At 41.6% G+C, this 14,099-nt stretch overlaps 1 protein-coding gene across 1 annotated transcript in view; it reads left to right on the forward strand.

Moving 5' to 3' along the window:
• Positions 1–13,780: 13,780 nt before the first annotated feature.
• LOC111150580 (zinc finger protein 81) overlaps positions 13,781–14,099 on the forward strand; it is a 96,801-nt gene continuing 96,482 nt past the window's right edge. The window contains exon 1 of the mRNA XM_022508079.1: positions 13,781–13,972. Within this exon, the coding sequence (XP_022363787.1) occupies positions 13,901–13,972 (72 nt within the window). The 5' untranslated portion in view covers positions 13,781–13,900. The remainder of the gene's footprint in view (positions 13,973–14,099) is intronic.

The following is a 14,099-nucleotide window of genomic DNA, read 5'->3' on the forward strand; positions in this document are numbered from 1 at the left end:
TAGCATGATTTACAAAAAACAAAAAACAAAAAACAAAAAACTAAATCTAAGTAATAACTACGCTGGTGCAGCATCACCACAAATTTTCAACATTGCCTCACAATGAGTCTGCTGCCCGGTAGCACCTCAAATATGGAAATTAGGGAGATACCATTGCCCCTTCAGGGAATCCATCATAACTCTTCAATGGTTGAACCGCTACTCATTCTTCAAAACCCTGCTCACATACCCCTTATGGGAAGCCCTTCCTGACCGCAGTAGGAGAGTCCATGCCCGCTGAAGGCCGTGCTGATCTAGCAGCTGGGGAGAGCTTTTTGAAAGGGCCTGGGCCAGGGTGCTTAGATGGTTCAGTCCGTTAAGTGCCTGGCTCTTGATGTCAGGGCTGTGAGTTCAAGTCTCACAAGTCTAAAGACGTTCCTCGCATTAACGTCAATTTTGTTAGGTGTGACGATGGTACTGTGATTACGTTAATTGTGCATTATGTAATATATCTGCACATACATTATGATGCCGGCACATGAATATAATAATTCTCAACAAACAAATGAACATGCAAGAAAAAGGAACAATGTCAAATTTTTACAGAAAAGAAAAAATATTTCTTTACAATGAGGAAATTAAACTTAGCCATTACCACACAGAGGATACATAGAAACATGTTTCCAGACATGACTCACTGAGAGAGACAAATCACCCAGGCAGATTTCTTTCCCAGGCTGTTCGACCTGAATCTATTCATGAGGAAACAATTAGAAATGCAGAACCACCTACACCACAATTGGTAAACTCTCTTCAAAATTATCAGGGTTGTGACAGATGAAACAGGCTGGGAAAATGCTCTTAGATTAGAGAGAGATGAGAGACTAAAGAGGTGTGATGCCATGAATGATCCCAAATGCCAGGCATGAACCCTATTTGAATTTGGGATTTAAAAGTTGTAAAGAAATTTGAGGATAATTAGAAACATTTGAATTTAGAATGAACACTATTATTTTATCATTGTTAAATTTCTCTTTTTTAAGATTTTATTTATTTATTTGAGAGAGAGAGAGAGAGAGAGAGAGAATGCACATGAGCCAGGGGAGGAACAGAGAAGCAGACTCCCCGCTGAGCAGGGAGCCCGATGTGGGGCTTGATCCCAGGACCCTTAACAACTGAGCCACCCAGGCACCCCCACTGTTAAATTTCTTAAGTGTGGTAAGGTTTTCAGAAGGAGTTAGGGGAGGTGATGGAAATGCCTGAAACTTAATCGTGGTGGTGGTCATACAAATCTGTACATGTATTCAAATTAGTGAACTGTACACCAAGAAGTTATTTTACTATATGATAATTTTTAAATAAAATTGAAAGTCAGAGTGCCTGGGTGGCTCAGTCAGTTAAACATTTGACTTTGGCTCAGCTCATGATCTCAGGGGCCTGGATTGAGCCTCACATCGGGTTCCCTGCTCAGCGGGAAGTCTGCTTCTCCCTCTCCCTCTTCCTCTGCCCCTCCCCTCACTCACATGTGTGCACGCACACGTGCACTCATGCTCTCTCTCTCTCTCAGATAAATAAATAAAATCTTTTTTAAAAATTGAAAGTCGTATCTCAGATTTCTTAGATGTGGGAATGGGCTTGTGGCTATGCAAAAAAAAAAAAAAAAAAAATCCCGTTCTTAGGCGTGTGGAAATATCCAAAGATGACCCAAATGGGGACAGAGACTACAGAGATTTCTACAGCAAGGGAGGTGGTCAGCATCACCTAGGAAAGCTTTATAGTGAAAATAAGAAAGACTTCAGGTATGCCCTGTGGAAATGAATGAAGACAAACAAAATGAGAAAAAGCAAAGGCCATTCATTCTGAGCTTCCTTTAACAAGGACGTCAGACACTGTCATTTGCCTTTTGGCAGAGACAGAGGAGTGGACACGCTTTACAGTAAAAAAAAAGAGGGGAGAAGGCTTCAGATATCCCCTAATTGAAAAAGCTGTTGGCTTTCTAATAGAAGCAGGACATCCTAGGTGATTGGTTTGGGGAGCAGATTTGGTTTTCTCTGGTTGGACATGAGTTGGAAGTGGAGAGTGGGGGCAAAAAATGAGGAGGCGGGTCGTCCTTGAGCAAATCCTGGCCATCTAGACACATTGCTATAGAGGCAATGGTTTGGTTTCTCGGGATTGTTGCTAGAGGTTGTAGGTCAGAGTTCTATTGTCATAATACAGTTGACCCTTCAACAATGTTGGGCTTGGGGTCACTGCCTGCCCCCCAACACACGCAGTGGAATAACTTTTGATTTCCCCCAAATGTAACTACTAATAGCCTACTGTTGACTCAAAGCTTTACTGATAACGTAAATAACTGATGAACACATATTTTGTGTTCTATTATGTACTGTATTCTTAAAATAAAGTAAGCTAGAGAAAAGAATGTATTAAAATCATAAGAGAAAATACATTTGCAATACTGTACTGTATTTATAAAAAAATTCTGCCTGTAAGTAGACCTGTGTGGTAAAAACTCCTTTGTTCAAGCGTCCTCTGTATACAGTCTGGCCATTGTCCATTTGTATGTCTGGTCACTTAGGAGCTACATGCTGAGTATTTGGTTTTCAAAGAGCATGATGTCTATAGTTTACTGTAGAAAGGTATTATAAAACAAACATACTGGAGTCCTCTTTTTCTTTCTTTTGCTATCTATCCTTCCCCCTCCCGCATGAACTTGGACTAGTGGATAAACCACAAGGCTTACAAAACAATTCTCAGAAGGTACTGTTCTGATGGTCTGGGGCTCTGATCGAGAAAGGGACTCAAAAACTAGAACAAACCTTTAAGGGTGAGTTTCTCTTAAGGTTAAAAAAAAAACAAAAAACTGTCACCTAAGCCCAGACTGCAAAGACACATATCCAACTTTCCCCTATAAAAACCCTAAGCCAGTTTCAGTCCGGGGTCGGCCGTGGGGTTACCTGATGCCTATTAGCTGAATACAGCCTTTAACCTCTACTTCAGTTACTTAAATAATTTTCTTTGGACACTTATTTATTTATTTATGACTTTTTTTTTAATTTATTTTTTATTTTATTTTATTTTAAATAAAAAAATTATTTTTATTTTTATTATAAACATATAATATATTTTTATCCTCAGGGGTACAGGTCTGGGAATCACCAGGTTTACACACTTCACAGCACTCACCCCAGCACATACCCTCCCCAATGTCCATAACCCCACCCTCCTCTCCCAAACCCCCTCCCCCCAGCAACCCTCAGTTTGTTTTGTGAGACTATGAGTCACTTATGGTTTGTATGACATTATTTTTAAAATGATGGGGCCTGGATGTATGTACAGAAGAGATTATGCAAATGTGACAAAAGTTAACAGTTGTTACACCCAGGGGGAGGGCATTTGGATGTTCGTAGTACAATTCTTTTAGCTTTTGTGTAGTGTAAAAATTTTCCATTAAAAATTTGGACCTGGGTGGCTCAGTCGGTGAAGCGTCTGCCTTCAGCTCAGGTCATGATCCTAGGGTCCTCGAATCCAGTCCTGCATCGGGCTCTCTGCTAAGCAGGGTACCTGCTTCTTCTTCTCCCTCTGCCATTCCCTCTGCTTGTGCTCCTGGCTCTCTCTCTCTCTTTGTCAAATAAATAAATAAATAAAATCTTTAAAAACAAACAAAAAACAACAACAAAAAAACCCCATTGGGTGCAAAATAAATAAGCTATCATTGCCTTCTGCCTCCTGACATGTGTAAAGGGTTGTGGCTGTTGGTCCAAACGTCCCTGCTTAGCCATTGAACCTGATGCTTTTATGAGGTTTTCCTTTACCTCTGTCAGTGGAAGATAGATAATATTTTTACCATATTGTAAGATATTTCTCATCTACTAAAAGAAGATGGCATGCAAAACAAGGCTGATCAGAAGACTGTGGATACCATTCTCTGCATTTACCGTAGGACGAAGAGGTGTTCATCATTCTGTCCTTAGCTGCAGATGGGCAAATATTCTGACCTTGCAGTCTTCCTTGTTTTCAACTGGTTGCCAGGGTAAATATGAAGATTCACAACTGGCCTGCTCCAGGATTCCGCACAGTCAGTTGTAGAATTATTTTTTTAATTTTATTTTACTTTATTTTTTTCTTTAAAGATTTTATTTATTTGTCAGAGAGAGAGCGTTGGAGCACAAGCAGGGGGAGCAGCAGGCAGAGGGAGTAGAAGTCTCCCCGCTGAGCAAGGAGCCTGATACAGGACTTGATCCCAGGATCCCGGGACCATGATCTGAGCCAAAGGCAGATGCTTATCTGACTGAACCACCCAGGCATGCCCAGTTGTAGAGTTTAAAAGGAGACTCTGATCTCTCTATTTGGAGTGGCAGCTCCTCTCCCCCAACATTTCTAACTCCCATTACTGTCCCATCTACCCCCGTTAGCAGTTATCAACTTTTTTTTTATTTGACAGAGAGAGAGAGAGAGAGAGAGAGATCACAAGTAGGCAGAGAGGCAAGCAGAGGGAGAGGGAGAAGCAGGCTCCCAGCTGAGCAGAGAGCCCGATTCGGGGCTCGATTCCAGGACCCTGAGATCATGACCCGAGCTGAAGGCAGAGGCTTAACCCGCTGAGCCACCCAGGCGCCCCAGCAGTTATCAACTTTTGACAAACAGTGTTTTTTTTTTTTAAAGATTTGATTTATTTATTTGACAGACAGAGATCACAAGTAGGTGGAGAGGCAGGCAGAGAGAGAGGCGGAAGCAGGCTTCCCGCTGAGCAGAGAACCCCACTCGGGACTCGATCCCAGGACCCTGAGATCATGACCTGAGCCAAAGGCAGAGGCTTAACCCACTGAGCCACCCAGGCGCCCCGACAAACAGTGTTTATTGCCCTCTTCCCCACTAGGATGTTGGGCTCATGAAGCCAGGAGTTTGGGGTCTGTCTTTTTTACCGACTACCAAGTACCAAGAGCAGTGACTGGTCATCAATAAATATTTGATGGATGAACAAATAGGGTCTTAAATACTTACAAGTTCTCCATCTCTATAGCATTTCCTGCATTACTGCTACCGAATCAATTTTATAATTAGTTGTGTCACCCAGAGAAGCCTGCAAGTCTTTTGGAGGGAATAATTTATCTCTTAAGACAATGACCCTGGTTGAGTGTGATTTACTGCTCTCTGCATGTGTGGTAAAGCTACCAAAAATAAAGCAATCACTCCACATATAGGAGAAGCAGAAATCACTTCAGTATCGGCATGAACAAGTAAATGAGTGAACAGTAAATGCATAAGATCATTCTGATAAAACAAAAGGCTATGAAGAAAACTAAGGCATATGGGGTGCCTGGGTGGCCCAGTGGGTTAAAGCCTCTGCCTTCGGCTCAGGTCATGATCCCAGGGTCCTGGGATCGAGCCCCACATCAGGCTCTCTGCTCAGCAGGGGGCCTGCTTACTCCTCTCTCTCTGCCTGCCTCTCTACCTACTTGTGATCTCTGTCTGTCAAATAAATAAATAAAATTTAAAAAAAAAGAAAAGAAAACTAAGGCATAGTGAGGAGCTAGAGAGTAGTGGGGGTAGGTCAGGGAAGGAAGATATCTAAAGAAAAGACATTGGAGCAGGCGTGATGGAGTGAGCCCTAGGACCAGAGCAGGGGCTTCAGTAAGTGTCAAGGTCAAGGGGCTCCTGCCTCTCTGCTCATCCTGCCATCGGACGGCATTTCTGGGCTGGACCCAACCATCTTCTTGCCCTATTCAAGGAAGGGATGGCCATTTTCTCCCTGCACTTAGTCACTTAGACACAAAGAAGCAGCTGGGATTTCCAACCCTGACCAGACATAAGGGGTATCTAGACACAATGTTCTACACCTAAACTTTATTGTTTTCAGGAAAACAGGACTCAGTTACCTTTGCAGTTCACACGTAGCCCCATTTTGCCTTAAGGTCACCCAAACACGGCTTCATTTCTATTTCATCTGATCTTCATCATTCCTCAGAATCCTATAACTCTATCTTTTCTTTGTTTAGTGGTTCCTTGGTTCCTCTGGTGTGTGGTCTGTAAGGACCTATTTAGCCAGAGCAACTCCATCTTGGTTAAAAGCCATTTTGTTGTTTGTGCAGTAAAACTTAAATTGACCCTGCCCCCACCCCCCACCCTGAGAAACTTACTTAGAAGCAAGTCTGGGAAACCAGTGAAATGTGGTCAGCTAGTTCCTAATAACAGAGCCCAGAATACAAGGCCAGGTCGGCCAGTTCCTAATAACAGAGCCCAAAATACAAGGACACTTGATAGCAAGAATGTGACATTCCACCAGGAAACTCCCAATTGTCTTCATGCTGGTGAAAAAACGGCCTTGGCTTGATAGTAACCAGGCCTTCAATATCCTGACAGTCTTCTTTACACTGATAGCCCTTCTGAACACCCCCTTTGTCCTCACCCACGGCCGAGTCCACCCCTACTCTGCCTTTAAAAACTCTGAGTATAATCTGGCTCGGGGTCCAAGTCCCTACTCCGCTGTGTCGGGTATACTTGGGCCCAGGCTTAAGCTTGTCAAATAAACCATCGTGTGATTGCATCGGTGCATGGCTCCTTGGTGGTCTCTCGGATGCAAAAACTCGGACATAACATGGTCTCCCTCATTGACTGATGGATCTGTCAGACTACAAATTAGTCCCAGATGGTCTCAGGCTGAGTGCAGCACCCTCACATTCCAGATTGCGAAACTGAGCCCCAGAGGGGATGTGACTGGACAGAGAGCATCTAGTAAGTCCATACTTGAGCCTGTGTCAGGTCACCTCAAAGTACCTTCCTCACCTGAGAATTGGGAAAAGCCTTCAGCGGGGTACAGAGCCTTCTGCCTGGAGGAGATATTTGAACTTGGTTTTGAATGAAAAGTAGGCATTCCCAGGTAAAGACCAACAGGACGTCTTCCTTTTCTACCCCAGTGACATGTCCTAGAAGGGTTATGGGCATCTCCAGAATTTCTATATTAGAAGTAATATTAGGGACGGCAAACCAATTCAAGGGTAGAATCAGTCTTGTCTTAAAGCCACATTTTTCAAAGGGCACTATCACAATGCAGATTTTATTCTATGTGGAAATAAAAATAATAGTTTCCTAAACATGTTTTTATTGACATATTGCTTCAGATTAAGGAAAAGTCAAAAAGTATTATTGGTACATATTTTATTTCATCTGGGGCTGCTGGAGTGGGAGATAATGTAGACTATGGGAGCGTCAGACCCCGCAGCCAACCCCTACAAGCACAACACAGGGGAATCTGACACTGACTTCCCTTTTTCCCTCCGTGCTATATCCTAGGAGGCTTGCCCACCCCCAATTTCTTCCCCTTCTTTGCTCGTGGTATGTTCCAGGAGAGGACTGTAAACCAGTCTGACTTCCCCTTCCGTTCACATCGTGTGGTATCTGCCGAGAGAGAATAGCCACTGGCAACTCTGCATCTTTCCAGAGGCCCTACAGCTTCTCTGAACATTATTACACAGATCCAGAGTACAGGTCCAAAAACCCCCTCCTCCAGGAAGACCGCCCAAAAGAACGTCGCCTCCCATGCTTCCCGCCACTGAGACAGGTCCACGGCTCTGCTCTGTGAGTTTAGAGGGTTCCTTACCCTCGGTACGGAATGGTCACTCCCCCAACATGGCGCACCCTACCGGATGCGCAGCCCGGGCGCGGCCATGTTCCCCGCCTGACAACGCGGCCGAGGGGCGCTGAACGCGCCAGAGCATCGATTCCGTAACATCTCCATGTTGACTCTGGGCTGACAGCGGCTTCGAATGTGGTTTTGCGCGTGTGCAGGACCACGCCCCCTTCGTTCGTCGCCCCAAACTCTGAGAAGGGGCGGTGCTAGGGGTGGTGACCGGAAGCGGCTCCGGTTCTCAGCAGTGGTTTAATAGTTGTCAGGAGGATCTCAGTGCTCTGTGTCGGAGGGATGTGGAGGTGATGGGGCTCCGGGGAGCGTGAGTGTTGGGGAATTCTGTGTGGTCAGTGGTGGAATCGGTTGTTTAACCGTAGCTGGATGATTCGATCATTATTTTGCAGGCTTTTCTCTTCTCTCAACGTTAAGGTCCTGAAGTTCACTCTAAAACCCCCAAGGTTCGGTACATTACGTTCTAAATGTTCCCTAAAAGTTGATTTTTCTTCTGCCCGCGAGTTATTTAGAAGTGCGTTTTTAGTTTCCAGAAGTTTATTTTTTTTAATAAATTTCTAGCCTTAGTTTTCTATGGTCAGAAAAATGTCTACGTGCAGCTCATTCCTTGAAACAGGAGGAGACTCGTGGCCTAGGCCATGGTGAATTTTTATAAATGTTCCATATTTTAATCAAAAATTATATTTAGTTGTTTGGTTGTCACCCGTGTCATACAAAATTTACATTCTTTGTTGTCCTTTTCTTCTGTTCCCGAGGGGAGAGAAATTCTCCAGCGTGTTGGTGATTGGTCCGTTTCTCCTTCCTGCTGCTGTTCACGATGCATTTTGAGTTCAGTGTTGTATAAAGTGTGAGACTTAGATTGAAGCTCATCTGTTTGGACGTCCAATTACTCAGGCACCATCTGTTGAAGACTATGCTTCCTTCCTTGACTTATTTTGCACCTTTGTGAAAAATAAATCGCACATACTTGTGTGGGGCTATTTTTAGGTTCTTTATTCTGTTCCATTGATCTGTGTGTCTGTCTTGTTTTGTCATGAATGTGTGTTGAAATTCGTCAGTACTGTATGAATTTATGTGGTCTTGTGATTTTTCTTCTTTAGCTTGTTGATATGGGAGAGTGCACTGATTGATTTCTGAATGTTGAACCAGCCTTACATTCCTGGAATAAACCTCACTTGGTTGTAGTGTATAATTCTTTTCATGTGTTGCAGGAATGGATTAGCTACTGCTTTTTTTTTTTTTTTTAAGGATTTTCTGCCACTCGGTTTATGAAAGATATTGTTCTACAGTTTTAGTTTTTTGTACTGTTTTTGTTTGGTGTTAGTGTTAGAGTAGTACTGGCCTCATAGACTGAGGTAGGAATTATTTTCTGGAAGAGATTATGTAGAATTATGCTAATTTTTCCTTTAACCGTTTGATAAAATCCTCCAGCGAAACCCTCTGGGCCTGGACATTTCCTTTTGGAAGCTTTTTGATGATGGCTTCAATTTCTGTAATAGTTATATGGCTTCAGGTTGTCTATTTGAATCTTTTCAGAGATATATTTAATAGTGGGTGAGTTGTGGAAGTTTGTGTTTTGTGGAGAATTGGACTATTTCATCCAAGTTGTTCAATTTATGTGCATTTAAGTTATTTGTGGTATTCCCTTACTTTTGTTTAATGGCTGCAGCATCTGTAATTATATCTTATGTTTCAGTTCTACTATTGGTAATTTGTATCTTGTTTCTTTTTCTCTTTATCAGTCTTGCTAGTGGATTACCAATTTTATCACTCTTTTCAAAGAACCAGCTTTTGGTTTCAGTGATTGTTCTGTATTGTTTTTCTGTTTTCAATTTCTTTCTTTTTTTCTGTATTTACATACATATTTTATCTCAACTATTTTTGTTTGTTTTCAGGTGTACAGTAGAGTGATTCAACAATTTGGTAAGTGTTTTCAGTTTCATTGCTTTATGCTCTTATATTTATTGCTTTCTCCCTTCTGCTTGCTTTGGGTTTACTTTGTTCTTTTTCTAGTTTCTTGAGATGGAAGCTTAAATTATTGGTTTAAGACCTTAATTCTTTTCTCATATAAAATCTTAGTGCTATAAATTTCCCTCTTGACACTGCTTTATCTGCATCCCCCAACTTTTGATATGTTGTATTTTTATTTTCATTCGTGACTTTTTAATTTGCCTTGAGACCACCTCTTTGATCCATGGGTGATATAGAAATGTATTGTTTAATTTTCAAGTGTTTGGAGACTCTCCTGTTATCTTTCTGTTGTTGATTTCTAGTTTGATGATATTAGAGGATATAGATTGCAATTGATGGAGGTTTTTTTAATGACCCTGGGTGTGGTATGTCTTGGAGAATGTTGCCTGGGTGCTTTAAGAGAATGTGTTTTCTGTTAGTATTTGGCTGGAGTGGGGTGGCATTTAGTTAGGTAACCCTCTTCTTGATCCTGTGATTAAGGTAAGTAGGCATTTCTCAGAGCTTTTTCGTTTATGGCTGTTGACAGTTCTGAGTTATAAACTTCTCCAGTATCCTGTTTCTGATATATGGGAGGAAAAGGAAACCTAGGGAACTCACGAGTGTGTTGTTCCTCAGGCCCTGAGATCCATGGACTGTTTGCCTTTCCTTTCTACGTGTCAGAGTCTTACTATTTGTATTTGTTGTCTTATGTCATTTTTTCCTGGTCTCTTCTACATTTTTTTTCTCTTCTGTTTTTTCCTGTATTAACTTTGTTAATTTACACCTTGCTAGGGAAGCACCTGTTTCACATCAGGATTAAAATATGTTGCTATACAGTTATGCATAATATTCCACAATAACTACTTTGAAACACTGCCCTGAGAAAGATTTTCCACACATTTGGAAAAAAAAAAAAAATATATATATATATATACTTATATATATTTATGTATATGCATATATATATATATGTATTTTTTAAACTCTTCTCCTTGGGGTGCCTGGGTGACTCAGTTGGTTGGGCATCTGCCTTGGCTCAGGTCATGGTCTTGGGGTCCTGGGATCAAGCCCTGCATGGGGCTTCCTGCTCAGCAGGGGGTCTGCGTCCTCTCTCCCTCTGCCCCTCCCCCCACTTGTGTGTGCGGGCAAACGCGCACTTTCTCTCTCACATACTCTCTCTGAAATAAATAAATAAAATCTAAAAAAAACCCCCAACAACTCATCTCCTTTATCTAGTTTGCTAGGGGGTTATCTATGACATTGGTCATTTCAAAGGACCAGCTCTTTATTTTCTTTAAACCCCATAGTATATTTATTTGAATTATTTAATTTTTTTATTTTTAAATTTTTTTTATAGTGCTTATTTGACATAGATCACAAGTAGGCAGAGGGGCAGGCAGAGAGAGAGAGAGAGAAGCAGGCTCCCTACTAAGCAGAGAGCCTGATGTGGGGCTTGATCCCAGGAGCCAAAGGCAGCGGTTTTAACCCACTGAGCCACACAGGCACCCCTTAAATTTATTTTTATATTTAATTTATTTTTAATTAGTTTATTTTTATTAATGACTAGTTTATTTGGGGGGGCTTTACCTAGTTTTGTTTTTTTAATTCTAATGTTTTAGGCTGAATACGTAGCTTTTTTGTTATATTTATTTTTAATTATAATCAAGTCACTTAAAGCTGTAAATTTCACTCTGTATGACTTCAGTGTGTTCCATGATTTTTTGTAAGACTCGTGTAGCTTCTGTATTGACTTCCCACTTTGACCCTTGGGTTATTTAGGCAAGTCTTCCTTTTTTTTTTTAAACAGACTTATTTATATATACAAAATAGATTAGATCTATTCCAGTACCATAAAATTCATCTATTTAGAGCATACGGTTCAGAGGTTATTGTTACATTCACAGAGTTGTACAGTCATCACCACAATCTGATTTTAGAACACATTCAATACCTCTGAAAAGAAACCTTATACACATTAGCCGACATTGACTATTCAAGCCACCCCACACCCCCAGACTAGGCAACTACTAACCAATTTTCTGTGTCTATGTATTTGCCTATTCTGAATATTTCACATCAATGGAATCATAAAATATGGGGTCTTTCACAACTGGCTTCTTTCCCATAAGATATTGACTTCAAGGTTTATTCATGCTGAAGTACCACGTATCAGTACTTCTTTTTAATTGCCAAATAATACTCCATTGTATGGCTATACTAAATTTTGTTTATTCATTTTCATTTGATGGCCATTGAGGTGGTTTCCACTTTTTGGCTACTATGAATAATACCACTGTGAACAGTTGTATATATAAGCTTTGGAGCGGACATGTGTTTCCATTTCTCCTGGCGAGGGACCTAGGAGTGGAGTTGCCAGATCATATAGTGACTCTATAGGTAACATTTTGAGGAACTGCCAAACTGTTTGTCAGGGTGGCTCTATACCATTTTATATTTCTACCAGCAACATATGATAGCTCCAGTTTATTGCCATCGCACCAATACCTGCTACAGTCTTTTTTTAGCCATCCTCATGGATGTGAAGCGGTCTGCTAATGAATGGAATATTTTGGTTTTGCTTTGCATTTCCCTAATGACTAATGATATTGAACGTCTTATGTTATGATCAGACCATGTAGCCTATCAATTCCCAACATTAAAACATCTACCAGATTTTCTTTTTTTTTTTAAGATTTATTTATTAGAGAGAAAGTGAGTGAGTGAGTGAGGGGAAGGTAGGAGGGAGAGACTCTTTCAAGCATACTCCCTGCTGAGTCCAGAGCCCTACATGGGACTGGATCCCAAGACCCATAACATCATGACTTGAGCTGGAACCCAGAGTCAGTTGCTTGACTTAACCAACTGAGCCACCCAGGTGCCCCTACTAGATTTTCTTTGTGGCCAAGTTATTTAATGGAGTTGTATACAAGTTCCATGGGCGTCAGGAAAGAAAGCATAGTCCTTCTCTGATATAACATCATGTTTATGGGTTTAAAATTCAACTTGTTCATGCCTTTTATTTTATTCCTTATTTACTTTCTTGTTTCCTCTTTATCCCATTTCTTACTTCTGCTTTTCTTAATTAAGTTCTTCTTCATCTTATAAAGGATACTTTCCCTTTCCCAGAAAGAATGACTAAATCTGTACTGCTTTTATTGGTTGATCAGAATAAAATTGTTCCTCAGCATAGACACAGAGACATCCTCTCCTCCCTAGATCCTGTGAGAAGAGAGACACATTTACCTCTGACTATTCTGAGGTAGTTCAGACATTGGAATCCCAGGCTATTAGCATTTTCCTTATGGCCTATCTCTTCTGTTTTAAGAAAATCTACTTTTTCTGTGTGTTCCAAATCACAGTCAGGTTCTTAACATCTGTTAAACAGAACCACGTTTAAGCCTACCACACAAAAAGTACTGTGCGTTAGTGTTGAGAAGGTGAATTTTGAAGCCAGGTAGACTGACTTTGACTTAATATCGCTTAAGCCTCTGTCTCTGTGTGCATAAAATGAAATAATAGTAATTGTGGCAACACACGGGTGAGAGGATCATTGTGCAAATTAAGTGAGGTACCCCCTTCCGCATATTACCTGATCCGTTAAAGTAATGACAGTACTTGCTAATGTGAATTAAATGTTCCCTGGGCGACAATGATATACTGTAAAACTGTGAAGAAGAAAAAAAAGCTTAGAGGTGTCTGGCTGGCTCAATCAGAGGAGCATGTGACTCTTGATCTTGGGGTCATGGGTTCAAGCCCCACGTTGGGTGTAGAGGTTACTCAAATAAATAAAAACTTTAAAGAAAAAAAAATGTTCCCTGGGTCAGCCTGCTGCGAGGTGCCTTATAAACATCATCTCATTGAATTTTCACAACCCCTTGAGGTGAAGAGTTTTGACTCATTTTGAAAAGAAAACTTGAGAAATGTTTTTATATTCTCATCACTACAAGTTGCCAAAGCGAGAATTTAAGGCTTTAGTGATGGTCGTCTATATCTCATGGTCTTACTCATTTTCCATTTTGATGGATGACTAGAATAGGTCATGCCTTTTATTTGACTGGACTGTGACTACCCCACAGTATGCAAGGCCAGGGACTGTACTTTGGTACCCCCCGGAAGCATTTGTGGGGTGAATGCTGAATGACTGACCGTGTGGACACTGTCTTTCCAGGTTTCTTGGAGTCTTCGTGGAGCCTGTGGGCCAGACCCCGTAGTGGAGGCTGCAGGAGCTGCTTCCTGGCCCCAACAGCTCTCACGGAGTCCACGGACCCCACTTGGCTTCAGGCTTGTGGGAGGAGCATCAGCAAGAGAGCTGGAGGGCTGAGGTCCAGTGGGAACATGGCAGCCAACCCCAGCTCTCCTGGGCCATCCCTGGCTCTGGGCATGGGGACCTGTGACGACTCCTGTGAGGTGAGGAGGAAGAGGGGCCCAGGGCCAGGAATTCATCCAGAATGAAAGATAGTGTCTCATGATTTTTATTTGTATGACTTTTTCCTTAAGCAAGCAGCATAATCAGGGAATTTTTATGGGTCATTCA

Source organism: Enhydra lutris, unplaced genomic scaffold (genome assembly GCF_002288905.1).
Source record: "Enhydra lutris kenyoni isolate GAN:26980312 unplaced genomic scaffold, ASM228890v2 scaffoldscaffold23, whole genome shotgun sequence".
NCBI classification, from domain to species: Eukaryota; Metazoa; Chordata; class Mammalia; order Carnivora; family Mustelidae; genus Enhydra; species Enhydra lutris.